Raw genomic sequence first — 23,689 nt, forward strand, 5'->3', positions numbered from 1 at the left:
TTGGGGTCCTGAGCAGAGAGCTGCCTTCTCCGAGCTTCAGTGGCGCCTCCAGACACCGCCCTTAATTGGACACTTTGATGAGGAGTCCGATGTTGAACTCCACACTGATGCTAGCAACATATGCCTCGGTGCAGTCCTCATGCCGTGGCAAGATGGCATTGAACGTGCTATTGCTTACGCTATACGCACTTTAACCTCTGCAGAAGCGAACTATCCTACCACTGAAAAGGAATGCTTAGCTGTCGTCTGGGCGATTGCAAAGTTTCGGCCATATTTATGTGGTCGTCCGTTCAGAGTGGTTACCAAACATCATGCCCTTTGTTGGCTAGCCAATTTCAAAGAGTCTTCAGGACGTGTTGCCAGGTGGAGCCTTCGTCTTCAAGAATTTGGTGTAACAATCGTTTACAAGTCTGGACGGAGGACCACTGGTGCTGACTGTATTTCGCGCGCTCCACTTGCTACAGCGTCAAGTGAAGATGATGAGGACGGTCGTTTCTTTTGCGCTTTCAATATATCTCACTTAGCTTGGCAACAGTAGGGTGATTTAGAACTTGCACAACTTATCGGCTATCTTGAAGGCCGAAGTTCACACCCTCCACGGACATTCACGCGCTCACCATCTTCGTGCATTGTCCGCAACAATGACTTTTATAAAAAGAATTTCTGCCCATCAGCGCCTGGACATCTCCTTGTCGTTCTATCCACCCTGCGTGCCGATTTTCTTTCAGCCTGCCAGCATGAACCCTCTTCAGGTCATTTGGGATTCGAGCGCACCTTGGCCAGAATTCGACAATACCACTATTGGCCTAAGCTTGCTGACGAAGTCAAACATTTTGTGCAAACTTGCCGCGACTGCCAGGGCCGAAAGACTCCACTTCAGCGCCCAGCCGGTATCCTGAATACTGTTACACTACCAACATAACAATTTCCACAAATTGGCGTGGACTTGCTCGGGCCCTTCCCTAAGTCTTTTGCAGGCAACCGTTGGATCGTGGTTGCGACCGATTACCTGACGCGATACTGCGATCTTGACCCTTCCAGCGAGCCACTGCCAGTGGCGTTGAACACTTTTTCTTCCGCAACATATTCCTCCAGCATCGTACGCCAGCGGTGGTACAGCTTTCACAGCTCAGATGATGCAAGACGTCAGGAGGCTTAATGGTACAGCTCATCGCTAAGCCACTACATACCATCCTCAGACCAACGGAACGGTCTTACGGAGAAGTTAAATGAGACAATCGCTGACATGCTTTCATTGTATGTCGATAGTCAACACAAGAACTAGTATGATGTATTGTCTCACGTTACATTCACATATAAAACTGCTGTTCAATAACCTACTAGGTTCACACCTTTCCGTTTGCCGTGTGGCAAACACCATGCTGGACGCCATGCTTCTCTCCGAAGAATACTACACTACCATTGACGCGGAGGAATTAACTCGGCTCACAGACACAGCTCGGAAGCTTGCGCGCGATGAGCGCGAGCAAATCCAGAATCAGCAATCCAATCCATAGACTCCCAGAGGCACAACGCTCACAGTCGCGAGGTTGTATACCAACCCGGTGATCAAGTTTAGGTATGGACCCGATTCACTTACGCGGCCGGTAGGAAAAGTTACTGCGCCGATACTTCGGCGCCTACAGAGTCCTCCATCGCCTCAGAGTGGTGAACTTCAGCGAGTTCTCCCAGAAGGCTCGAGTAGGCGATCCCGTCCTTTGCAGCCTAAGGATATTGTCCATGTTTCTAGGATCAAACTGTACCACTCCCGTTGACGAGGACATTCTTATTTCGATTCGCCTTCATGCTGCTTGTGTGGCACTTTCCTCTTCACAAACTTTGTCAGTGTGACCGTGTATGTCCTTTGTTTTTTCCACTGTTTCGCATTTGAAGCCCCGAGATGATGCTCTTTGGAAAGGGGTAATTCCACGAGCATAACAGCTGGCTGTAGAGTGGGTTTGCCGCTTCTGCAGACGCCGCGGCCGACGACGACAAAGACACGCTCTCAGTGAGGATCTCGGACGGAACGTATCTGTTTCCAGTAGATTAAGCTAGTATTTGTCAAATACATAGTAACGTGACGATATATATATATATATATATATATATATATATATAGGTATATATATATATGAGTGTGTGTGTGCGTGTGTGCGTGTGTGTGTGTGAGCAATGTGAGGCTTGAGGAATAGGGAATGATGATACAGATTAGCGGACAATGTTTTACGAAAGTGACCGCATATTGCTTTTTCTTTATGTCAAAATGAAGATACTGCTCTACATGTATAAAGTGTTATTGTTCCTAAATATTTCCTGGCTCATCTATCCTTTCTTTAGGCTGAAAGGTAATAGCACTCGGAGTTTACCGTTGACAATGTGTTACACGCCACTGGCGCGCCTTAATTTCACAAGGATACACACGGTTGTGTATATAGATACGATTGTATTGTGCAAAGCTAAAGTAATACCAAATACACACTGCTCAAAACTCCAGCAAAACACGCTGGTCAAGCTATGCACCCATTGCTTGTTCGAAGCGTCGTCCGCATAAAAAGCTACGGACAAGATAACATCGACTGTTAGCACTAAATATTGCACGGCTTGTGCACCGTGAAGCAGCTTCGTACTTCGGAGGATAAATGGCGGACATACCCCCGCGGCGCTACTTCTGGAGAGCGCCGCTGTGGTATGTTCGCCATCGTGTGTTTGCGCAGCCCAGCTGGTATGCTAGGACGAGGCACTTGTCTTCAGGTTCCGACCCCCCCCGTCTCCCCCCTCATCGTGCAGCACTGTTTCGTCTACAGCAATGACCGCCACTAATTTCGGGGATGAAACACGTGAGGCAATAAGGCAAGTCATTCCTTTTCATATATCACACTTTTTGTCTTGCTTGGCGCAGCCCGGCATACTTTATAAAGGAAATCAAAGAATGTCACTTGGATCGAGAACAATTGAACCAGTGGCATCGAGCCCATCTGACAATGCATTCTCAACGCAGCTAGTAGTCTCTTTTAACGCGCAAGGGGCAAAAATAACAGCACCAATGCACTTGTTACAGCTGCACTGCCACACCATTCGTAACTACGAGGTGGGCTACATTGCATAAAAAGTTGCATATACCCACCAGTGCTTTAGTTTGTTTCACATTTCACAACGACTTCACCAGAAAAATTGTTTGCTACTATATTTCGAAAGTGGCCACATATTCTGGCCACATATTAGAAGTTTCGGAACACAATGTTAGAGGAGAAACGACAGCGTCAAAAATATGAGGCAAGTTAGAGGGGCGACACAGACCAATGTGTTCGACTACAAAGTGGTAACAGTCTTCGAAGCTGCGTGAAATATCTGCTGAAATGTCAACTAAATATCAACTCACGAACAGTCACAAATGACGCATAAGCATCAGGTTATCGTGAACTCAGCCAAGCAGTGAGATTTAGATATTAGGTTTTGCTATTACTAATCTATGTTATCGTATCCAATTGACCCTGCAAAAACATGTCCTTCTTTAATTCCTCATATTTCCTTGAGCATGTTTCAAAGTCCATTTGCATTGTGGAAACGTCACAAGCAACGATGACTGTAGTTAGGGGTAAAAGAAGTGCGTGAGCATTCTCCCATCAAAATGAAAAAAAAATAAAAACTTATGCTTATGATCCTAGAATGCGTGCAATGAGTACATGATCCGTGACATTTGAGAAAAATTCTCTTTTACCCTTTAATTTTCTTGTAGTTCGCTAGACTTTTCGAATCGCACTGAAAATTCCTACTGTGTCAAATGGAAGCGAAAGGTTCTTGCCGGGCGTGCATGAAACCAATCAGTATCCTTGATAGGTGAGAGCCACCATTCGGTCCACAATATCCCTATGTCACGGCAGAGTGAATAAAAACACATCCGTGCTATGCATAGAAATACCTCAAAAATACCGCCAAAAATACCCCAAAAGAAAGAAAGACACAGTCGAACTCATGTATCGACACAATACGGATAGCAATCGAGGAAGCGAGCGACAGACCGTCTACCTGAAGCAGCGTTCACTTCACACGTCCAGCGGTAATTCTGAGACTCTCGTGGATTCTGCTACATGCCACTTTACTATGGAATTGGTTTGCCAAGATGGATATATGAAAGACAGAGAGGTTCATCAGGATTGAGCCCGGTTGGCTATCCGGTACTAGGGTAAATGGGAGGGAAAGATTAGAAGAACAGAAAGTCCGCTATGAATATCGCAACGCAGTAACATTTTTCTGCTCTGTATCGCTTCGTCCGAATATAGAAAGTCACTGAATCCTGTAGCTTTCAGCAATCGCAGCATCACTTTTTTGGTATTTTCTCGCTGCGATATTGCGAGGTCATAGTCTCAAACGCTTGTCCAAGTTGAATGGTTTTCTACCGAACTGTTTCAGAGGCGTACAGAGGTCATATCTTTCATTTCCAAAATCTGAGCAGTGGCACAGTAGGTGTTCTGTAGACTCCTTGACACAGTAGGCATTATTGTCCATCAAGAATGACGAATGCAACATCCAGGCTAAGCGGCGCAGCATTGTTCGCTGACTTCGCGGAAGCTGACGTAGCAGCCGCAGTTAGATAGGTGAGTCGAGAGAACGGAATCAATGCTGGGTCATTTCAGCAATGTGCCACTTCTCCACTGTCATACGATGCTCTAACTTGCATAAGTATTGGGTTGCGTCAGTCATCGTTTAAGATCAGAAACAACGTTTAGTATCGTATTGAATGGCGTTTGTGTTAAGATACGTTACGACAGTGAGTGTATCATATTTTATCAATTCGGTGATATGAAATCAAGGGAAATCCATGATGTTACGCACTATGAAAATTAGGAAAATAGGAGGGTTGATGTAACACGTGGCGGGATTGATAAACAGCTTCTGCTGCTTAATGCTGAGCATGGACATATTTCTTGGAAGAACTGGCGAACGCGAACCGCACCCGCATAATAAATTTAAGGGATAGCATGATGACACTGGTGAATAGTAACGTACTTGACACGTCAATCTGATTTACCTCACCATCTACACGTCGTCACTTTCCAGTGTGTACCAATATACACTACTGTGGCAAGGCAGCCGCGTTATCTGTTCCCGCAGAGCAGAACTTTCGGGAGATTTCAAATGCTGACCGATTGTTTTCTTTCGGGGCAAATATTATCACCAGCCAGCCTTTACAGCCGATTGCTTCACAGACTGCATTATGGCTTTCTGCGGTATTCGTCCGTCTTGTCCCTACATCAATGTCACGGTAATATCGGTGCTGAAGTGCAACCTCCCCTGTCTGCTGTTCGGTACAGCGAGACTCTCCTTGAAGAGTAGAACTTCATTATTATCTTCCAAACGCCATGGCTATTGAGTATTCCCTTTACAGCTTTGGCTTTTCCTACTTCACGTGTCTGTCTGTCTGTCTGTCTGTCTGTCTGTCTGTCTGTCTGTCTGTCTGTCTGTCTGTCTGTCTGTCTGTCTGTCTGTCTGTCTGTCTGTCTGTCTGTCTGTCCGTCCGAATTCTGAAATAGCTTAGGCCACAATAAATGTTATCGTGATGCCCTCGTTATGTCAGTGCCATCAAGCTGTTTTTCACTATCGTTATTACTGTAGAATCGTCATCCTCTTGTGATCAAGCCGTAACAACACTGCCCTAACAACTGTGTAAAAACACAGTTTCCTTTCTGTCGACGTCTTCCTTCTTCCACAATTCATCATTATCTTGGTGTCCTCCTTAAATCATAAATATATAGCCCTTGTTATGCCATCATCGTCTTTATGTCATCGTCAGACAGATGCTGCCACGCATCCGTTGTCATACCGCAGTTCGCCATTGTCATCATTCCAGCGTCGTCATCCGCTTGCCCTCCTGTCATCGTTCTCACATTGCCATGGTTGTACTATCAGCACTGTTTCCCAATCTGATTAGCGCCGAGCTCTCGTCGTCAAACCGCCTCTGTGGCCCTATGAAGGCGATTTTTTTCTTCGTCATTGCAACATCGCCACTCCCTCATCGCCGTTACCAAATGTGACTTGGCAAGCAAGCGCCATAGCAAATTGGGCCAATGCCCGAAACAGTATACGTCATGTGCAGCCAAAGAAGTGGAAGTCTTAGGATGATCACTACTCCTTTCTAACATGTTTCCTGAATTAGGCTTTGTCGCTGCATTGCTTGCAGTCTAATCGCAATATTATCGACAGTGATCGTGAGATGGGGTTCTGCCGTAACTTTTGTTAAAAACTATTCCTGATAGAGTGTGCGTCTAAGCCTGGTGGTAAATCTGGTTAGTAAACTATGGTAACCAGGGTATAAAGACAAAAGGAGAGAAAGAGATCGGCAGGAGAAACGTTTTTTTACGCCCCAAGCATTTACAAGTATTGCTACTGCATTTTATATCCACACGAAATATGACCGTAATTTTGGCTCCAGGCGCACTATTTCAAGTTATCACATTACACTATTCTTATGGAAACTAAAATGCAGCTTACGCTCTCAACGGTAGTGCCTCTAAGTACTCTAGAATGCACCTCTCTTTTTCATCAACTAGTATTCTTTGTACCATACAAAAATGTCCTTCGATTTATGCTTGTGGGTCATGCAAAAGCCATCGAAGCGCTGCTTACCTTCTACATCTCCGTAAAACTAGTTTTCTATTACAATTTTGAAACGCCAGCAAACGCCAAGCAAGTAGCCATAAATTGTAATCTGGACGTTTAACTTAGACCACTATTCTCAATGCCCACCGCACAGTGCATGCCTGGTTCTGAAGCCCCTGTGGTACAATAACTAGGTAAATTAATAAGGTGGTGTAGCTGCAAACCAATTACTGCCTAATGGCATTGGATCTTGCGAAATAAATGTGACGTGTTATGTATTGAAGGATGAAGAGTTGTCAGCATAAGAGTTTCAATAACACAGTTCAATTCTAAACGTGCATATAAACTCCGAAATTATGTAATTTTAATAACTTAAGTATTAGACGAGAAGTTTATACAAAAACGATTACCGCGATTATTCTTACAGAGATGCTGCCCACGCAGATTTCTTTTTTTCTGTCCCAGCAACAATCTTCGATGTATAACATGCAAGTGTTGAAACAATGAAAGTTAGTGCAGAACGTTGCGTAATGTAGCTCTGATTCAAAGGTAGGCTAAGCCGCTCTGCTGTTTGACGTCAGTGCAACTAAGGATGGAAAGCTTAACTCATAGCCTTCAAAATTTATTGATTTACAAAGGTTTCTAACACTGCTTCAACTGTGCTACACCTGACAGCTTGGTACGACTTCGCTATAGAGATAACGAATATCTATGCATGCTACCTGTGAATTCTCGACGAATGCACGACGTCAAATTCAATGAACATTTGACTTGAAAGGGCAATGAGAGGTGCTGCCTTTTTCTTTTTTTGCTGGCAGACAGACACGCAGCTGCATTTCTTTAGCTCAGCTTCTGACATTTTCTGCTCGGACCGCGAGTTTATTAAACTTTCCACTGTACATCTTGTTACTGCGTGTCAAGTCGTGTACAAAAAGAAGAAAATCAGTTTGAAGCACGGCTAATAAAACAAGTAAGGATGTCTTTTGTTCGGATAAACGGTGTTTCGAAAAATGTATTGCAGATTTGTAATATGCGTGGAAGATACTATAATTAAACAAGTTCCTCTGGGCTGTTGTTGCCATGAAGCGGTAGATGTTAAAGTAAATGAGAGTATAAATCAACAAGAAATTATTAAAATTAGTGTAATCAACTTTTATACCGACTGTTTTGTATAATTAATTACAATGCAAGACTTAGAGCTCGCATCATTGAATTTCAAAATCGCTTACAGATATGCGAGAAGCTGGCGCTGATATTTTCTGTAGCGTAATGCATTCGGATTACTTTCACCCCGAAAACTAACCAACTGCTGATTTGCGTAACTGTCACTAATACAGCAGAGACCAATGAGAGATATGACCGCTTGGTTCTCATTTTTTTGTTTACCTCTTCCTCCAAAGCAGAGTAGCAAACCGGAAGTGGGCTTTCTGGTGTTCCTGTCTTGTGTCTTTTTCCCTCTAAGCTTCAACGTCTAAGGAGCACGCAGTGAGATCCTTTCTGCTTTTAAAGTCCATGTTTGTTAATTTAGATAGTTATCGAATGTTTGCAAGTGTTTGCAGCCACTAAAACTACCATCCTTACTTCCTATAGCTCTCTATGCACTTTCTTTTGCAATCAGTGGTTCAGCTTTCCGGTGAAAGTGCGAGATTTTTTCCATGATTTCTTGACAAGAGGTGAGGAGCATGACGAAGGAGATAGGGTTTCGGTGGGGTCAGGTTAGCGCGGTGATTATTATTATTATTATTTGTTTTGAACATATACACACAGTTAACAGGAAAGGGAAAGCGAGGAGCAGGCTGGCAACTGCCACCGTAAGGGGCACAATGCGTGCCTATTCTTCGGAAGGGAGGTGACAGCAACACAGAAATGGAAAATAGAAAGGAGGGGAGGAAAGAGGAAAGGAAGAGCAACAGGACAAATCTAAAGACTAAAGTAGAACACAGTACAGATCACACATAGTAGGGCCGGTCACTGGAGCTTACGCAACAACAGAATGTTGAATGTTCACGCTATAGACGTGAACCTAAATTAGTTAACTCTAGAAAGGTAAGTAGGGCGCGATGGGCCTGATCACGTTTAGACGCGCAACCACTGGGGTATAAACATTCCTCGAGTTTCGCACACCGCAGGCCAAGAAGATGATGGTTCCTCACAAGCGACATGCGCTGCGCAGTGAAAGCGGGACACTCAAATATAAGGTGAAGTGCAGTGAAAGTATATAAATAAGAAGAGTGGTGCCGGCTTCTAGCCTTGGTCCGCTTCCTCTTGCTTTGCTTCCGATGGCTGGTCGAAAATCGTGGCAGCGTGCGACGGAGAATCAGAAATTTCGTTAAAACAGGCCCTCATCGGATAAGAATTGGCAGCTCGATGTCGCATACATGGCGAAAAGGCTTAAGAACGTTATACTATATACAACGCGAAAAATTGTATTATACCCAAAGAAATGTATTCTTTCTGACCAGACAATCGGCAAGCAGTCCCTCTCTAGTCCTTTGCGAACAGGAAAGTCTCCGGCTATTACCGAAAAAAAAGGGTTTCTTGGGTCTTTAGTGCATGCACGTAATCTTGACATGGCGAGATTTCGTGGTTTTGTGACGTAATATCACAGGCAGGTGAGATGGCCATCGCGAGAAAATGTTTCAGCAGTGCCGGAGGACTAGTGTTAGGGAAACGTGATAGAAATAAGCTAAAATAATTTTACGTTTAGCGCCCGTAGAAAACGTTTGCTTCGCAAGCTAAGCATTCTTTATAATGTCAAATTTGCATAGGAAGTTCCCTCTCCCCCCAGCTCACCAGAATAAAGGAAGGAAAAAAAAGAAACTAAGCTTACTGCAGTAAAGAACAGCACTTGTCTTATCGGTGCATATTGTTATAGGGACGTGGCGGTACTCCTGTCCCTGGCGATCCTTCGGAAGAAAGGGTACTTCACCGGCCCACATGCAGTTGTGACGGGTGCTGATCACGTCTCATCGTTCACTCTAGGCAACTCAGTCAGGGTCACCTGAGTCTTACGGGCAAGCAGTCAGGTTCCGTATCTTCGTCTTTTCGAACGACTAGAAATGACAGCTCACTTCAAGACAACAACGTCGCCCTCCGACGACGGCGAAGGCCGGTCTCCTAATCCTGACAGATTGACCATCATGAGTTGGCCGCTAATTCATGACAGGATAATTGTCCAGGACTCCCAGGGAAAGGACGTCAACGGCGGGTGCAGTTTCTCAGGGGGTCTCCGTATTGTGCAACGTTCGAGACGAGAGGGCCGGCAACCATGGGATCTTGGAGAAAAGAGAGCCGGCAACAGTGGGGCGTTGGAAGCAAGAGGTGATGGACGCTTCGGTCTTTGTGATTGGCGAGTGAATTCCCTCGTCAAATGAAAGAGGGAAATAAACGGCATAAAGAGCCCATCTGGACCGGTATGAGCGGAAGAGCTCGCACGTGCATGTAGTGTGCTCCGAGTTGGAGCCGTGTTTCTAAAACTTGATCATGTACTTTTGTTTATAAACCTTTTTTCTCATCTCTTAAACGTCGCTCGGGAAATTTCTTTCTCCGAGTGCCTGACAGGGTGCCATCACAGTGTTCACGTACTAAACTTTGCAGTAATGCATTCATCCCTAGCACAAGAAAAGATTGGACCCACTTTCCCGCCACCTTTGCAGGCATCCTGGATACCGACACCTTCAAAACGAGCATTCATGAAACGCCACGTTGAATATGTCTTGATATCTTGCACAATTTTTGTTATGTTCACCCACTGCTTTCTGCGATGCCTTCGGGCCTTGAAAGTATCTTAAATAAATAAATAAATAAATAAATAAATAAATAAATAAATAAATCCATGGAACTTTCGTGGCCGCGCGGACCCGCGACATTCAAACCAGTTGCTGGGCGCTTATGGGATCGGTCGGCGTTGGTTAGATAGGTGTGGTGAGTGCTACGTTTTTGCTTCCCTTTTCTGCAGACTCATTAGCGCAGACAGTCGCTGATGGTGTTCGGTGTTGTTAGTGATTCTGTCTTATAGACCAAGATTACAGTGTCTTGTAGGCTAAATTATTAGTGGGGAAGAAACACAGGGTGCACTCTGAGCATCATCATCGCTCACAGAAACTAATTGTACGTGTGGTAGTGGTGCTTGTATTGCCGATGGTTGGTTCGGCAAGCAGCGCGGCTTTTAACCAGAGCGTCCCGCCTGCTGGCTGGTGTCAATCCAGAAAAAGATATTGCAATCCGTTACCGGAAACGGGGTAAACCAAGTTATCATGGGCGATCACGGTGTTGTACGCAGGCGCTGGAGAGATTTCAAATCCAAGCCGCACGTGATAACAAGGAGTATCAAACACCGACACAGACGCTAGCTCCAAGACAAACCAAACGGGGCAAAACGTGAACTGAATGAGGAACAGACAAAGTCGGAAGAAGCGCTTAGCGGTGCAGGAACACCTTCGATGGACAGCCATCGTGGATTAGGACGCGAGCGCATGCTTTCTTCCAAAGAGAATATTTGGCAGCACTCAAGCACACACACACATGCAAAAATGGTTTGCACTATTCATACAGAGGCGCGAAGGCGAGCGGTGTTAACAAGCACCGAAAACGGCAAGGAGCGTGAACGTACTTTTGCTTTAAGTCAAGAATCTGGGCATTATCGATACACAGTGGTATCACAATATCATAGCGTGGACATGTCGTTTACGTCATGCCTACAACTAATCTGGAAAGTACTCCACTGTGTGCGATAGACACAGGTTTCAGTAAAGCTTGTCAGCGTTACTGCTATACGTTGATTGAGGCGTTTTCAGCAGAAATCAAGTGTATCTTTGTCGTGCGTTCTGTACTAGCACATGGCCGGTAAACATAACGTTCATCACGAACAGCGAAGAACGCTTAGCCCAGCATAAATCAAACAGGGCACAAAATCCACATGCTTTTTTTCCGCGCTACCTAGCACTCAGATCTGCGGATGACAGTCAATGCAGTTAAACGTTTATTCTGCAGAAGGAAAAGGTCTCGGCTATATTGCTTGTCACCTTGCTTCCTTCTAGTGTCGTAGCAGATCTAAAAACGTATTTAGAGGATGCTCCGAAGGCTTCCGGGTAGTTCTAGTGAGTGCAGCAGACGTTAAACTTAAGGCTGGCGGCATTTGTGACTAGCAAAAAAAAATTCTTTGTCCGTTCTGTTCGCAGCTATCAGTACGTAGCTGTGACGCTCATCAAATGCGTCACGCGACTGATGACACTATATAGACGAATTCAGAAGCCTCTAGGACGCCAAGCTTTCATCGCCTGCCAGGCAGACTTTCATCAGTGAGGGCGCGCATAAGTTGTCTTCAATCAACATTCTTTCTTTTCGAAGCAGCCGGTGAGTACTGAAGTGGCCCGAAAAACTTCGCAGACTTGGTCAACTGGGAAAATATTATTTATGTTTACAGTGGCACTACTTATTAGAGCTTTTCCCAAGGTTTGGGAAAATTTAGTTAGCTTTCCGCGTTCTTTGTTTGTTGCTATTTGGTCAACGGACTTCTAACGCGACAACGTTAAGGGCCCCGTGTCGCAGAAAGTCAGGTGTCGGCGCTGGCGTCAGCGTTGGTGGAGTTCTCGGTGAGCGAACGTTTCAGTATATATTCAGGTTTACGTACGTGCCATGCCTTGCTATTTGACATGCGGTAAATGCGGGCTATATTGCCATGTTATTCTCACACTAAAGTTCCTTTTACCTTGTCTTATATTCGTCGCAACGTTATTCTTTTTAATTTAGAGATTGACAGCCTACAAACAAATGTCATGAAACAAAACGCCAATAGCGCATGCTTTTTATGTAAAATCTTCGAAGGCTTCCAAATTAAAAGTTCGAAACAATACCAGAAGCCTGAAAATGACAGACAGACAGACAATGAACTTTTATTGAGGTCCTGAGGGACTAGCCGGCGGAGACTCGTTGGGGCCCCCGGCTCGCCGCTGGCTGCTCCCATGTCGGAATCGGGAGGCCAAGCCTCTCCGCTCTTTCACGGGCCCTCTAGACGGCCATGGACTGGAGCTTGAGTTGCGTACTAGATATGGCCTCGTCCCAGTCCCGTTCGCTGGTGAGGGACGTATCCCGTAACGCAGGACACTGCCAGAGCATATGAGGTAGAGTGCTAACCTCCCCACAATCCGGGCACTGTGGGTCAATTTCTGGATAAATCCTGCTTAAGAAACCTCGCGAGGGATATGACCTCGTCTGAAGCATCCTAAGCGTGATCGATTGAGATCTGCATAGATTTGGATGTGGAGGCGGGAAGCGCCTGCGTTCCTCTTTATAGTGGGAGACGATCTCATGAAAGGTTAATAAGGGGTCGCTGTGGCCGAGCTCCTCCGGATCCAATGTAGTCCCATCGCCGTCGCGGCGCGTTAATTCTCCCGCACTGCGGTGAGCAATTTCATTCGGGTTCGGGCGGTCCGGCAGCACGTTGTCGCCCATGTGAGCTGGGAACCATATAATATAATGCACGGGGTCACAATTAGTTCTGGACTTGTTTTTCAGAATCGCCTCCACCTGTCTCGCAACCATTCCCGAAGCGAAAGCCCTGACGGCCGCGCGTGAGTCAGTGTAGATATACGGCCTTTTTGAATCCTGCATCACCAGCGCCACCGCCACCTATTCTGCCACGTCGGCCGGCACAGCGCCTACCGAGGCCAAAAAGCTCGCCTTGGTGCATAGCGTTCAGTGCCAGCGTTTCACGGTAAACTTTACGTTAACATAAGCTGCAGTTGCCGCAAACGATGAGATGCAGTCAGGGATCTTCAAATGATATCGTGTTCCACTCTGAGAATGTAGCTTGAGCGTTCTCCAAATTTTTGACTTAGTTGTCTAGAGAAAAGCATAGACGAGATTTTCAAATATTGAACCGTATAGCCTAAGAAACTTCGGGCTTGTATCAGGGGATGGTGTGCGGATTAAATTACTTCTATGGATTGCACGGTACTTTCCAAACACGCTTAACTGACTTTGCTTCGAATACGCCACCATAGAAATATTTTTCTGCATTGATCTCTCTTCCTTCCAACAAATAAATTATCTGTCTCTCTCTGTCTTAATCCATAATGAAGGATAAGCTGTCGTCAACGAGGTCCATAATAACCACCTGTGCGTCAAAACACAAGCGTTCATTACGGAAATTTATATTCTTTCCCTTTATTATCAAGTGCAGGAATGTTCTCGCGAGACATGTGTATGTTTTGCGTAGGTAGTTCTTTTCGTTTTAACTTGTTCTTGGTTAAGTTTGTTGAAATTCGTTGAAGAAACTGCACTGTAGGAAAACAAATACGAAGAACAGACGACCGAATGCGCCAGCCGCATGTCTGGCTGCCTATTCGGACGCGATATTCGATGTTCCGAAGTTTTTTGCTTTACCGTGCTGAGCCTGTACGCATGTGCATTATTGTGTACGTCATTTATCGTCGCCTGGGGAACTCCAGCGAATCGGTAGTTCTCGTTCCCTTTGAAAGGGACTTCCTGCTTTTATGATCTATTCATCCAGGCGCGTTCAACCTGGAGAATTGTCGATGACTCGCCCTTATTCGATTTGATTCCGGTCACGCTGAATATTTCGTAAGTACTAGTTTGCGGTAGTTTCGTGCGGCGAATTTCGGCCTAGTGCAGCAGCTAGTCCCTGAATACTGAAGCAAGGTCTACGTCGTCCTTTTTCGTCCTCCGTCCATGTATGCGCTGTAAGTGATCATTGATACCCTGAATACTGCCTGGTATGGGAAAACTTCGAGGAAGAAGAGGCCAAAAATGAAACAGCAGGCGTTTTAAGAGTTTATTTTTGTTCTTCACTTCAGCAGAAAAGCAGGATTAAAAAAAAGCACTTGATGGGGAAACATTAGAGGAAAGCGTCACGTGACAATGTCTAAGCCTAATCATAATGTATATAAAGACTAAATTATGTCACAAAACATGAAAGCACGTAATGGCTGGCGGCCGTTTGCATTACCTACGCGTGGCTGCACGTCGCTGGTTGTCACTTGCCTTTTGCACCACTCGGAAGTTGTAAGACTCGATTAATCGCTACGACTCTCTAAAGTAAGTGCTGACGTTGCAATGAGGACAGTGTCTCCAGCTGTTGAGTGCGACATATAAAGGCCTAATGTGTGCCGAGAAAAAAACTAGGGAATGAGGTGGAGCTCCACTATTGAGGGCTAATATGAGCCGAGAACCACACGGCGTAGTTTGCCCAGAGTTCAAGGCGTGTTGTGTGCATTTCGTGAAGAAATCGAGAGCGAGAAAGGGAGTCAGAGGAGGTTGCTGTGAGAAGGCTGACTGTGTAGCCAAATCTTCCCTCGTAAGTTGTTTCTTCTCTTCCATGTGGCATGAACTCTTCTAAAGCTTCCACAAGACTGTTGCTGATTTGGTTTGAATCATATTTAATCTCAGAAATTTTGCAGAATATATTGCCTAATAGTATTTATTTTAGGCCTAGGATAGTTACGTTTTATGTAAGTGCGAAGAGCAACATTATCACAATTATATCTGTATTTGTATGTTTCATTACGATATATGAGTACTATATGTTCACCACAAATTGAACATTCAATAGATTTAAATGGAACAAGGCCGTTTATGAACGCAATAGATATCAAATGCGTTTTATTACACTAACTTAAACAAATCAGGCATTCGTGTATTCTCGGTATAATTAATGGAGCTCAAGTACAACCCGGCGAATAGGTAAAGCTGGTAACAAATAGTATTTCAGTATAGCGAACATATCATTCACAATATCAGGCATAAACAAAGATGAGTTACAAAAAGATGTGCTTCCAACCACAAAGGAACTTAGTTGCATTCTACCATGCCTTTTTTTTAACATGGGGAGTGTTCCGCTCGACGCCCTTTGACAGTGGAGGCAGTCAAGAAATGTGCGCACGAGCGCGTCTGTGTGGGTGGTCGGGGATCCATTGCCGACGTAAACCTACACGCCGGCGACAAAGTGTTGGAGAATCTCGCAGCTTCGTGGGTTAGCTGGTGGCCTTTCGGAAGCCGTTCGGAGACGCTGAGTTCCTAACTAGTCGGAAAAAAAAAGCCACGGGTGGCCTGGGACCTAATCGCCCAAATTTCCTGAAAACTGCTCATTAACGGCTTATAAGGATGACTGGGGGAGAGGCTACGAACGAACTATTTTCGAGGTCACACGCACTTGCAGCAACCGCCCACGTACTGAGCTACGAGCTGCCCGAAACCCCCTTTCCTACGAGGGGAGCGCTAAAAGGAGCTATGAGCAGCAGACGGAACTTGAAGTGGAAAGAGACAAGATGGTTGTGGGTCTGTCTCTGTATTTAGGAGCTTAGTGATATCCATCCTTGAAAATAAATTCAAATAGTTCGTTCCATTAACGACACTAACCTGATCTTGTTGTCGGTTAAATGGCTGCATTGGAGTAGTGCGAAAAGGAGGACCACTACTCTTGTCACGAACTTAACTGCACAGTAAGACGTTAGCTAGAAGATACATCTTCTAGGACAATACGAAAGCCCCTACGTCGTTATTTCGTTATTGGTGAGAGGGTATCAATGACAGCGACTTCAATAATTAGGTTACTTTTATCCCAGGTGTTTACTGTTTGTTGTCTGATGCAGCTGGCCTTCATTTGTTACGGCCCTTGACAGAGAATATGAAAAAGACTGCAGACTTGCGTGATTTTGCAGAATGACAACACCATTTCCAACAAAGCTGTCTATTTCGAGCAGTTGCATGAAATTTTGAGCTACCTGTAATTAAATGACGTAATCATAAAACGATCTAGTTTCATGACTGGTTCGTTTGGAACCTTGCCTGCATATAACGTCGTCAGGCACTTCCTAAAACAATTTTACAAATGAAGTAATTCATTCAGATACATTTTACTTTGCGACAGCTTTATCCTTAAAGGGACACTAAAGCGAAACAATAAATCAGTTTAGACTAATAAAGCATTGCTTGAGAACCCTGCAGGCAGTGATTTAAAAATACTAGTTCGATTTTTAGATGTGGAAATGAAGGTCTAAGTATCATTATTTGAATTTCGCGCCAAAACCCCGACGCCGGTATGTCTGTGTGACGTCAGGGACTCCAAACAATGTCTTCACATTTGGGCCACGTTGACTAAGTAAAGGTTACCGAAACTTGCAGTGTTTAATATTTGGCTCCTTTTGAACACAATGTAGCCAATGTGTACCACTGTATAAGTAAATAGGCCCTAGAAGATGCCATCAGAATCCATGACGTCACAGCGACTAGGTGTGGGAACTTCAAGGAGGCGTCGCCACCCGTATTTCATTCTTGCGCTTTTTCTCGCTTACCGAGCGTGTTATTGTAGTGAGAACGGTGTTTTAGTGTCGTAGAAAGGTAATTTACTGATGCAGGAGAAATAATTTCTCTCTTTAATGTCCCCTTAATGTCCCCCAATTTTTCACTGAATGTGGACTTCATGGAATCTACAGTTCCTTCAGGGCAGCAGGTAAACCTGTAGCGACCGTCTGCCATTTCGCCCAGAGGGTCATTGCCCCTTGGTTCTGAAATCTATTTGCCTCACTGTGAGGGTCATTGCCCCCTGCTCTTTCTTGGAACCGAAGCGGCTGCCCGACACCACCACTGCCACTCGGCAAACCTGCTCTTACTTTTTGAATAAAGCGAGTCGACTCTCTGTTCCCAAGCTGTCAAAACGTGTATTCCTTGCTTCCTCTTAACCGAGCTCCAAACAAGGGGTGACCCAGATCACTTTCGTTTATTTATCGAACACTAGCGACGGGGGCAACGCTCCTCCTACTCCTGCTGACAGAGTCGACACCACGATTTCGTCTCCTGTCATCGCACCAGAGGTTCAGCTTCCCAGCTTTTGGCTGAAGAATAACCGAGTTTGGTTTATGCAAGTAGAGACCTCTTTTCAACTCCGGCGCATCACTTCACAGATAGCAAAGTACCTGCATGTCGTTGCCGCGCAACCCTCCGACGTCATCGATGCAATAGACGACTTGCTAGCGGTTACGCCTTCGGCTACCGCATACGATGGCCCTAAGCGCACGGTCCTACAGCGCCTCGAGCCATCGCAATAGAGTAGGCTCTACCAGCTCCTCTCCGAGGAACTCGGCAACCAACGACCGTCACAACTGTGGCACCGGTTGCGTCAGTTACTTGGTGAGAACTTCGCAAACGAAAGTCAGCTTCGAATTCTGCGAGAGCTGTTTCTTGCGGCGCCTTCCACATGCATGGTGATCGTGGGTTCGACTAGGTGCCCTTGCTGGCCGCACATGCGACTGCTTGTCTTCGGCACAGCTACCTATTGCCGCTGCGAGAGTCTTAGAGCCAGGAGACCGACTCTCGCGCCTGGAGAAAACAGTCGACCGCCTTACGAGTGCGCTGCAGAAGCTGGCGACGGGTGACAGCACTGACGACTAACATCGGCGCAACCATCCGGCTGCGCAGTTTCGCAGTGCAGCTATAGACTCGCCGCGACAGTTGTGCTGGTGCCACAGTCGCTTTCGCGAACAAGGAAGTTGCTGCACCGAGCCCTGTCTGTGGACGGGAAATGCACAGGCCAGTCGCTAAGGACGGCATGTGACATCGGCCCTCGAGAAACCTATTTTTCGTAGTCGGCCGCATCATCGGCACCCGCCTTCTCGTCGACGCCGGAGCCAAGCTCTTTATCGTTCCTGCTACCGCCGCAGACTGCCAACGCGGCAAGCCTACGCCCACGCTCCACACAGTTAACACTGCCATGACGACGTAGGCGCTCCAGTCAATAACGCTAGACATCGGACTCCTGCGCTTGCAGAGTTGGTTGTTTATGTTTGCCGACGTCAGCTCTGCCAGATTGGGAGCGCGATTTCTCAGCCAATTCAACCTAGATCTGAGTGTTCACGACAGGCGCCTGAAAGGTAATGTCACATAGCTCGATGTACTTGGCTTACAGTTCAACCTCCCCTCATTTGGCATACGTGCGTCACGGCCGGTTTCAACGTATGACAAGACAGTTTATCAGGACCCGCGACTCACGAAGCCCCGAAACGAGGAGCTGCCCGTGAAACGCAAGGTGAAGCATCATATGACGACCACCGGCCCACCTGTCCCCTAGTGCCCACACAGGCTCGCTGGACGAAGGTTAGAAGTCACCCGCCGTGAGTTTGCACACATGTTTCAACTCGGCGTCTTTCCTCCTTCCTTCAGCAACTGGTCTTCACCTCTCCATCTGGTTCAAAAGCAGCACAGTGATGATTGGTGGCCTTGTAGTGATTACCAAGCTTCGAATGCCGTCACTACTCCAGATCAATATCTCCTTCCCCGCGTACATGGCTTCGGGACTCATCATGCAGAAGCCAATTGCAGAAACCAATGCAGAAATCGATTTGATGAGCGCGTACCACCAATTTCCTGTCGATTGCAGTGACATTCCGAAGACAGCAATCAGTACTCGATTTGGCTTTTTGAGTAGGTCCGTATGCCTTACTGTTTGAAGAAGGCGGTGTATACTTTTCAAAGGTTTATGAAGGACGTCACGCGTGGACTCCCGCTCATTTCCGTCGACCTTGTCGACGTTCTCGTTCCAAATCACACAGACGAAGAGCATAAAGAGCATCTTCGCCTTCTGTGTGAGAGACTGGATCAACACGGCCTTGTCCTAAAGGCCCAGAAATGCATTTTCGGAGTTGAGGCCCTGGATGTTCTCGTCCATGGCATTTCACTCTAAGCCACCGAAATCACCAGGTGCAGGCAATCGAGAACTTTCCCTCTCTAACATCCTTCGGAAAGTTGCGTGAGTTTGTGGGGTTCATAAATTTTCACAGGCACTTCATAGTACACTGTACGCAAGTTATTCAGCCACTTATCGACCCGCTGAGTCGCGACTCCGTAAAACTACATACCTGGCAGTGGTGCTCGGAGCACGAACACTCCTTCTAGGAAGCCAAAACCCGGTTGGCGCTGCAGTGTTGCTGATTCATGCATTGTCCGACAACCCCACCTGCCTCATGGTGGACGCGCCGACCGCGGCATTGGGTGCCGTACTGAAGCTGCACGAGGGCAAATACAGGAAGCAGCGGGGCTTCTTTTCTAGGCGCCTCATACCTACACAAGCTCGGCAGAACACCTTCGGGAGGGATATGTTGGCCGTCTATTGCGCTGTCAAGCGTTTCCGTTTGTTTTTTCTTCAAGACTACAGCTTTCACATTCTCCCCGACAAGCTGCTAGCCTTCGTTTTCAAGAACAGCAGTTCCTCGTGCTCAGAACATTAGCTTCGGCAACTTTCCTTTATCTCCGAATTTTCTATTAACATCCACTTTATCTCTGGGACGAAAATCAGGCAGCTGACGCACTGTCGAGGATCGGTGCTGCGCTTGCTGTCCTTGTGGATTTCGAAGCTCTAGCCTCCGCGCAGCGAAACGACCCTGAGCTGCGCCAATTGCGGGAAGAAGGCTCGTCGCTCCAGCTTGGGGGGGGGGGGGGTGTCGCTTCCCTACACAAGAACATTGGTGCATGTGCGATACATTGCAGGCAGCTCCTCGTCAATTCGTGCCCCATCAGTTCCGGCGGTCGATATTCGGTTCATTGTACGGGCTGAGCGATCTAGGCATCAGAGTGACACAGAGGCTTATCGCAGAGCGTTTCGTCTCGCCCGGGATCAAGGAAGATGCTCAAAACTGGGCAAGAAGCTGCCAAACCTGTCAAGACGGGAAATTCTTCAAAATTCTTGGCCTCATTTCTTTTTTCACTGAACGAACGTTTCTTGGGAAAGCCTTTATGCATTCTTTTCACTGAAGGAGGGCTTCTTGATAACGTTTACCTATGTGATACGACTATGCGCACGCGCTATTACTTTCCGCTAGCCGGCTGACAGACGAGAAGAAAAGCGCGGGTGCAAATTTTGGCTGACGGTAGCGGCTTCTATACATAATTCATAGTACAAGAAAACTTCTATGCATATAGCCTAGGAGTTAAAGCCAGGCTACCTTACTTGCTGCACGCGCCACAGAATCTCAAGGTCATGACCACCTTACATATAGAGCCTCTTTGGTTATGCGTACAGCAAAAAAAAAAGTATTAGCCCATCTGAGGAATAGTGCCAGACTGTCACAAATACCTTGCTGTCGATCTAAACCGCGAGAACCTTCATTAGCAGGATATATGTGCCTTTGCATAAAAATATACATTCAGGCGTAAATATTTTGCTCTTTTGACAATACATTTTCTTCGAAGTTGACGTTTCAAAATGCAGACAGAAATGAAGGATCAGAACAAAAATGGAATGTGAGTTTTTACTACGCTACCAGAGGAAAGGAGAGATCGTTCTGCGAGTAGTGACCACCGATATAGTGGACACGCAGTTGACCTTATGCATCCAACCATTGATGCTTGTCTCTAAATTTCTCCTACTGTTATTTGGGGACATTGAAGCCACCGCCACTTAGATAAAATGAGCTCACAGTTACGGCTTTAGAGGCGCAAGCAGCACGGGCAGTGAGTGTAATAGGTGTTGTCCAAAACAGGACTTTTATGACATTTTCTGGGCTCTGCAACTGCTTCCGGTGCAAGAAATTACTCAAAATGTGGCCTTCGAGATTAGCTGCTCTTGCCCAGAGACAGCTGTAGCTGTGGTGTAGATTTGAATACCACCTAGTAAGAGATGAACATGAGTGCGTCGCGGAAAAGAGACATGATAAAAACAACAGATAATTTTTGTGCACGCATTATGGCAGGAATAGACTGATAAGTGATATGTTTCTGTTTCCGACACTGCGAAGCCTATATATTCACAGTGGAATACACAAGCCTAGAATGCAAGAAAGTTGAAAGGATTTCGGGTAATAGACTTCTTGTAATTGTTTCCAAAGGGGGTATTTTATTGTTGAGAGGGGCAAGATGGACGGAGACGCAACACTATTTTGCCTGAAATAATTTATTTCTTTAAGACCAATTGCACGTTAGTGCGCACGAACAATCCCATGATAAAAGTACATATTTTTCGTAAATTTGCTTGTTTTAATCCGATCTTTTTTTTTCAGGTAGTAATCTGATGGCCAACTTCAAATTTGTTCTAGATATTGCGCTTCTCTGCCAGATGCTATCATTAGGTAAGTGCGCCTCCTTATAATGTAGGGTATGCTTCTAACAAAACTGTGAAAAGCATTACAATCACCTGAAGAAAAATTAAGATGTTGGCGGACCGCAATCGCCTAATGGTTGGCAAAGCTGCCGTTTTGCACGCTTGGCAACCTGTTTGCATGAGTACAAACCTACGCATTGAAACAACAATCAGTACTTTACGTTTATTCGCCACGTATGCGTGATCACATTTATTCGCCACGTTTACAACACTCGGTCGTGTGTTCCGTACACCAAATTCTGTGTTTCTTAAATTTTTAGTATCGATATTTTCTTTTTTCGTTGCAATGGCACATTACCAATTTCACTGGTACATGACAGGCGCTCGTTCCCCATCGCTTTTACCCTCCCTCCTGCCTTGCCCTTCCATTTTCTTTATTATCAAGTTCTTCAGAGTCCTGATAGGCAAACATCGACTAACAGATTAATTAATTATCGCTAAAAAGGAGAGCGCTACGTAACGGGTTGGTACAAGACAAAGCGCTGAATACCATGCGTGGTAAACCATAACCAAGGCTACAGGTAAATCCTGGCAAGTAGTGTACGGACACCAAGGCCTTCTATTTCCTTCTCCCACTTTCACGATTTCTACTACCACAAGGGAGTGCCGTGTGATAACGTGGCCTCTTTAACCTACAACAAAACTGAAGAATTGTGCTTCGGAAACAGATGTCTGCTAATAGGATTTCTCAGTAGAAAGCTGTGATATGTCGGCAGTTTGTAAATTTCTGATGACCATATAGGCCTCTGTGATCACAAAGGAGATAGGTGTTTTTTTTTTGTTGCTCCATGGTTACGGATACACATCGACCACAGTGACATTAAAGTAAAAGTTACAGTAAGCAAACAAAAGATGCTCACTATACTATATGCCGAGTGCTTTGTTTTGGTGAAATATAGCATGAATAACTATCCTGCCTGGAGAATATGCACAAGGTAGGCATGATACCTGTAGATGTGCCGATTATAACTACAGAACTCAACACGTTGATGAAGCTATGTATTGAGATGTCCTTTCATTATTATTCGTACCATAAATGACGGCAATTTTAGTATATTTTCCGTATTCGCAGGTTTCACACATCAAAATAAGCATGAAGGGGAGACCAGCAGGCCAAGCGATTGCCCTGAAGTAAGTACTGTAGAATGAAGTTTTAGGTATCGTATCTCCGGTGGCTTCGTTGTGAAGTCTCAGGATTAGATTGTGCATAAGAAAAGTGAGATATTGCTGCGCGGTCTGCAGCTACAGACTAAGCGTAGTACTTAAAGAAGTTCACACAGTAACTTCTCTGGGAGTTGTCTTAAGCATGCATAAGCATTGTACCCCTTACCTACACGCTGCCTGGTGTCATTATCAATGTTATGAAACTTGATCAGACCAGTACAAATACTTTCTAAGCATCAGCGGTTATCAACCTCATCGGACTCAGCCTCAGCCTTATAATCCCTCATCGGTTGGTATTGTTACGTGTCGAATGACGTAGTCGCGCAGTTCACACGACAGGGTCGCGCAGTCCACAACGGCGGCAACCCACTTTGTTGCCGGATGTGGATTCCGGAAAGGGGCTCAGAAAGTCTAAGCCGACACAACAACTGAAGGGGTCGACCGCGATATCAGGTGGCTGCAGGTAACGGGTGGGGAGCTCGAATGGTTTCTTGCGTTGTTGGTATACGTCGCAACCTGCGACGTAACCTCGTACGGAATGGGCAAAGCCCGGCCAGAAAAAACGGTTGCGTACTCAATTGTAGGTCAGAGATACGCCGAAGTGTCCTGCCTCTGGTGCGTTGTGAAGCTCTTTAGAACGGTAAAGTGGAGGTGTTTAGGGGTCGCAAGTAGAAAATCTGAGCCGTGCGGATGAATATTACGACGGTATAGGGTGCCGTCGTAAAGGGTTGCATCAGGTGGAGAATGTTGAAAACGGTCAATGAGTGCTTTGACGTAGGCGTCGCGACGTTTCTCGTCGACGTTATGAAGGAGTTGTGA

At 45.9% G+C, this 23,689-nt stretch overlaps 1 protein-coding gene across 3 annotated transcripts in view; it reads left to right on the plus strand.

Annotated features, from left to right (window-relative positions):
* The first annotated feature begins 11,822 nt into the window (after positions 1–11,822).
* Positions 11,823–23,689, plus strand: part of LOC142578023 (uncharacterized) — an 82,116-nt gene continuing 70,249 nt past the window's right edge. The window contains exons 1-3 of one of the 3 annotated variants that reach the window (XM_075687451.1): positions 11,823–11,952; positions 21,606–21,674; positions 22,779–22,837. In XM_075687451.1, coding sequence (XP_075543566.1) covers positions 21,617–21,674; positions 22,779–22,837 — 117 coding nt within the window. In that variant the 5' untranslated portion in view covers positions 11,823–11,952; positions 21,606–21,616. The remainder of the gene's footprint in view (positions 11,953–21,605; positions 21,675–22,778; positions 22,838–23,689) is intronic. The other 2 variants (XM_075687449.1, XM_075687450.1) reach the window with 2 other exon arrangements.

Source organism: Dermacentor variabilis, chromosome 4 (genome assembly GCF_050947875.1).
Source record: "Dermacentor variabilis isolate Ectoservices chromosome 4, ASM5094787v1, whole genome shotgun sequence".
NCBI classification, from domain to species: Eukaryota; Metazoa; Arthropoda; class Arachnida; order Ixodida; family Ixodidae; genus Dermacentor; species Dermacentor variabilis.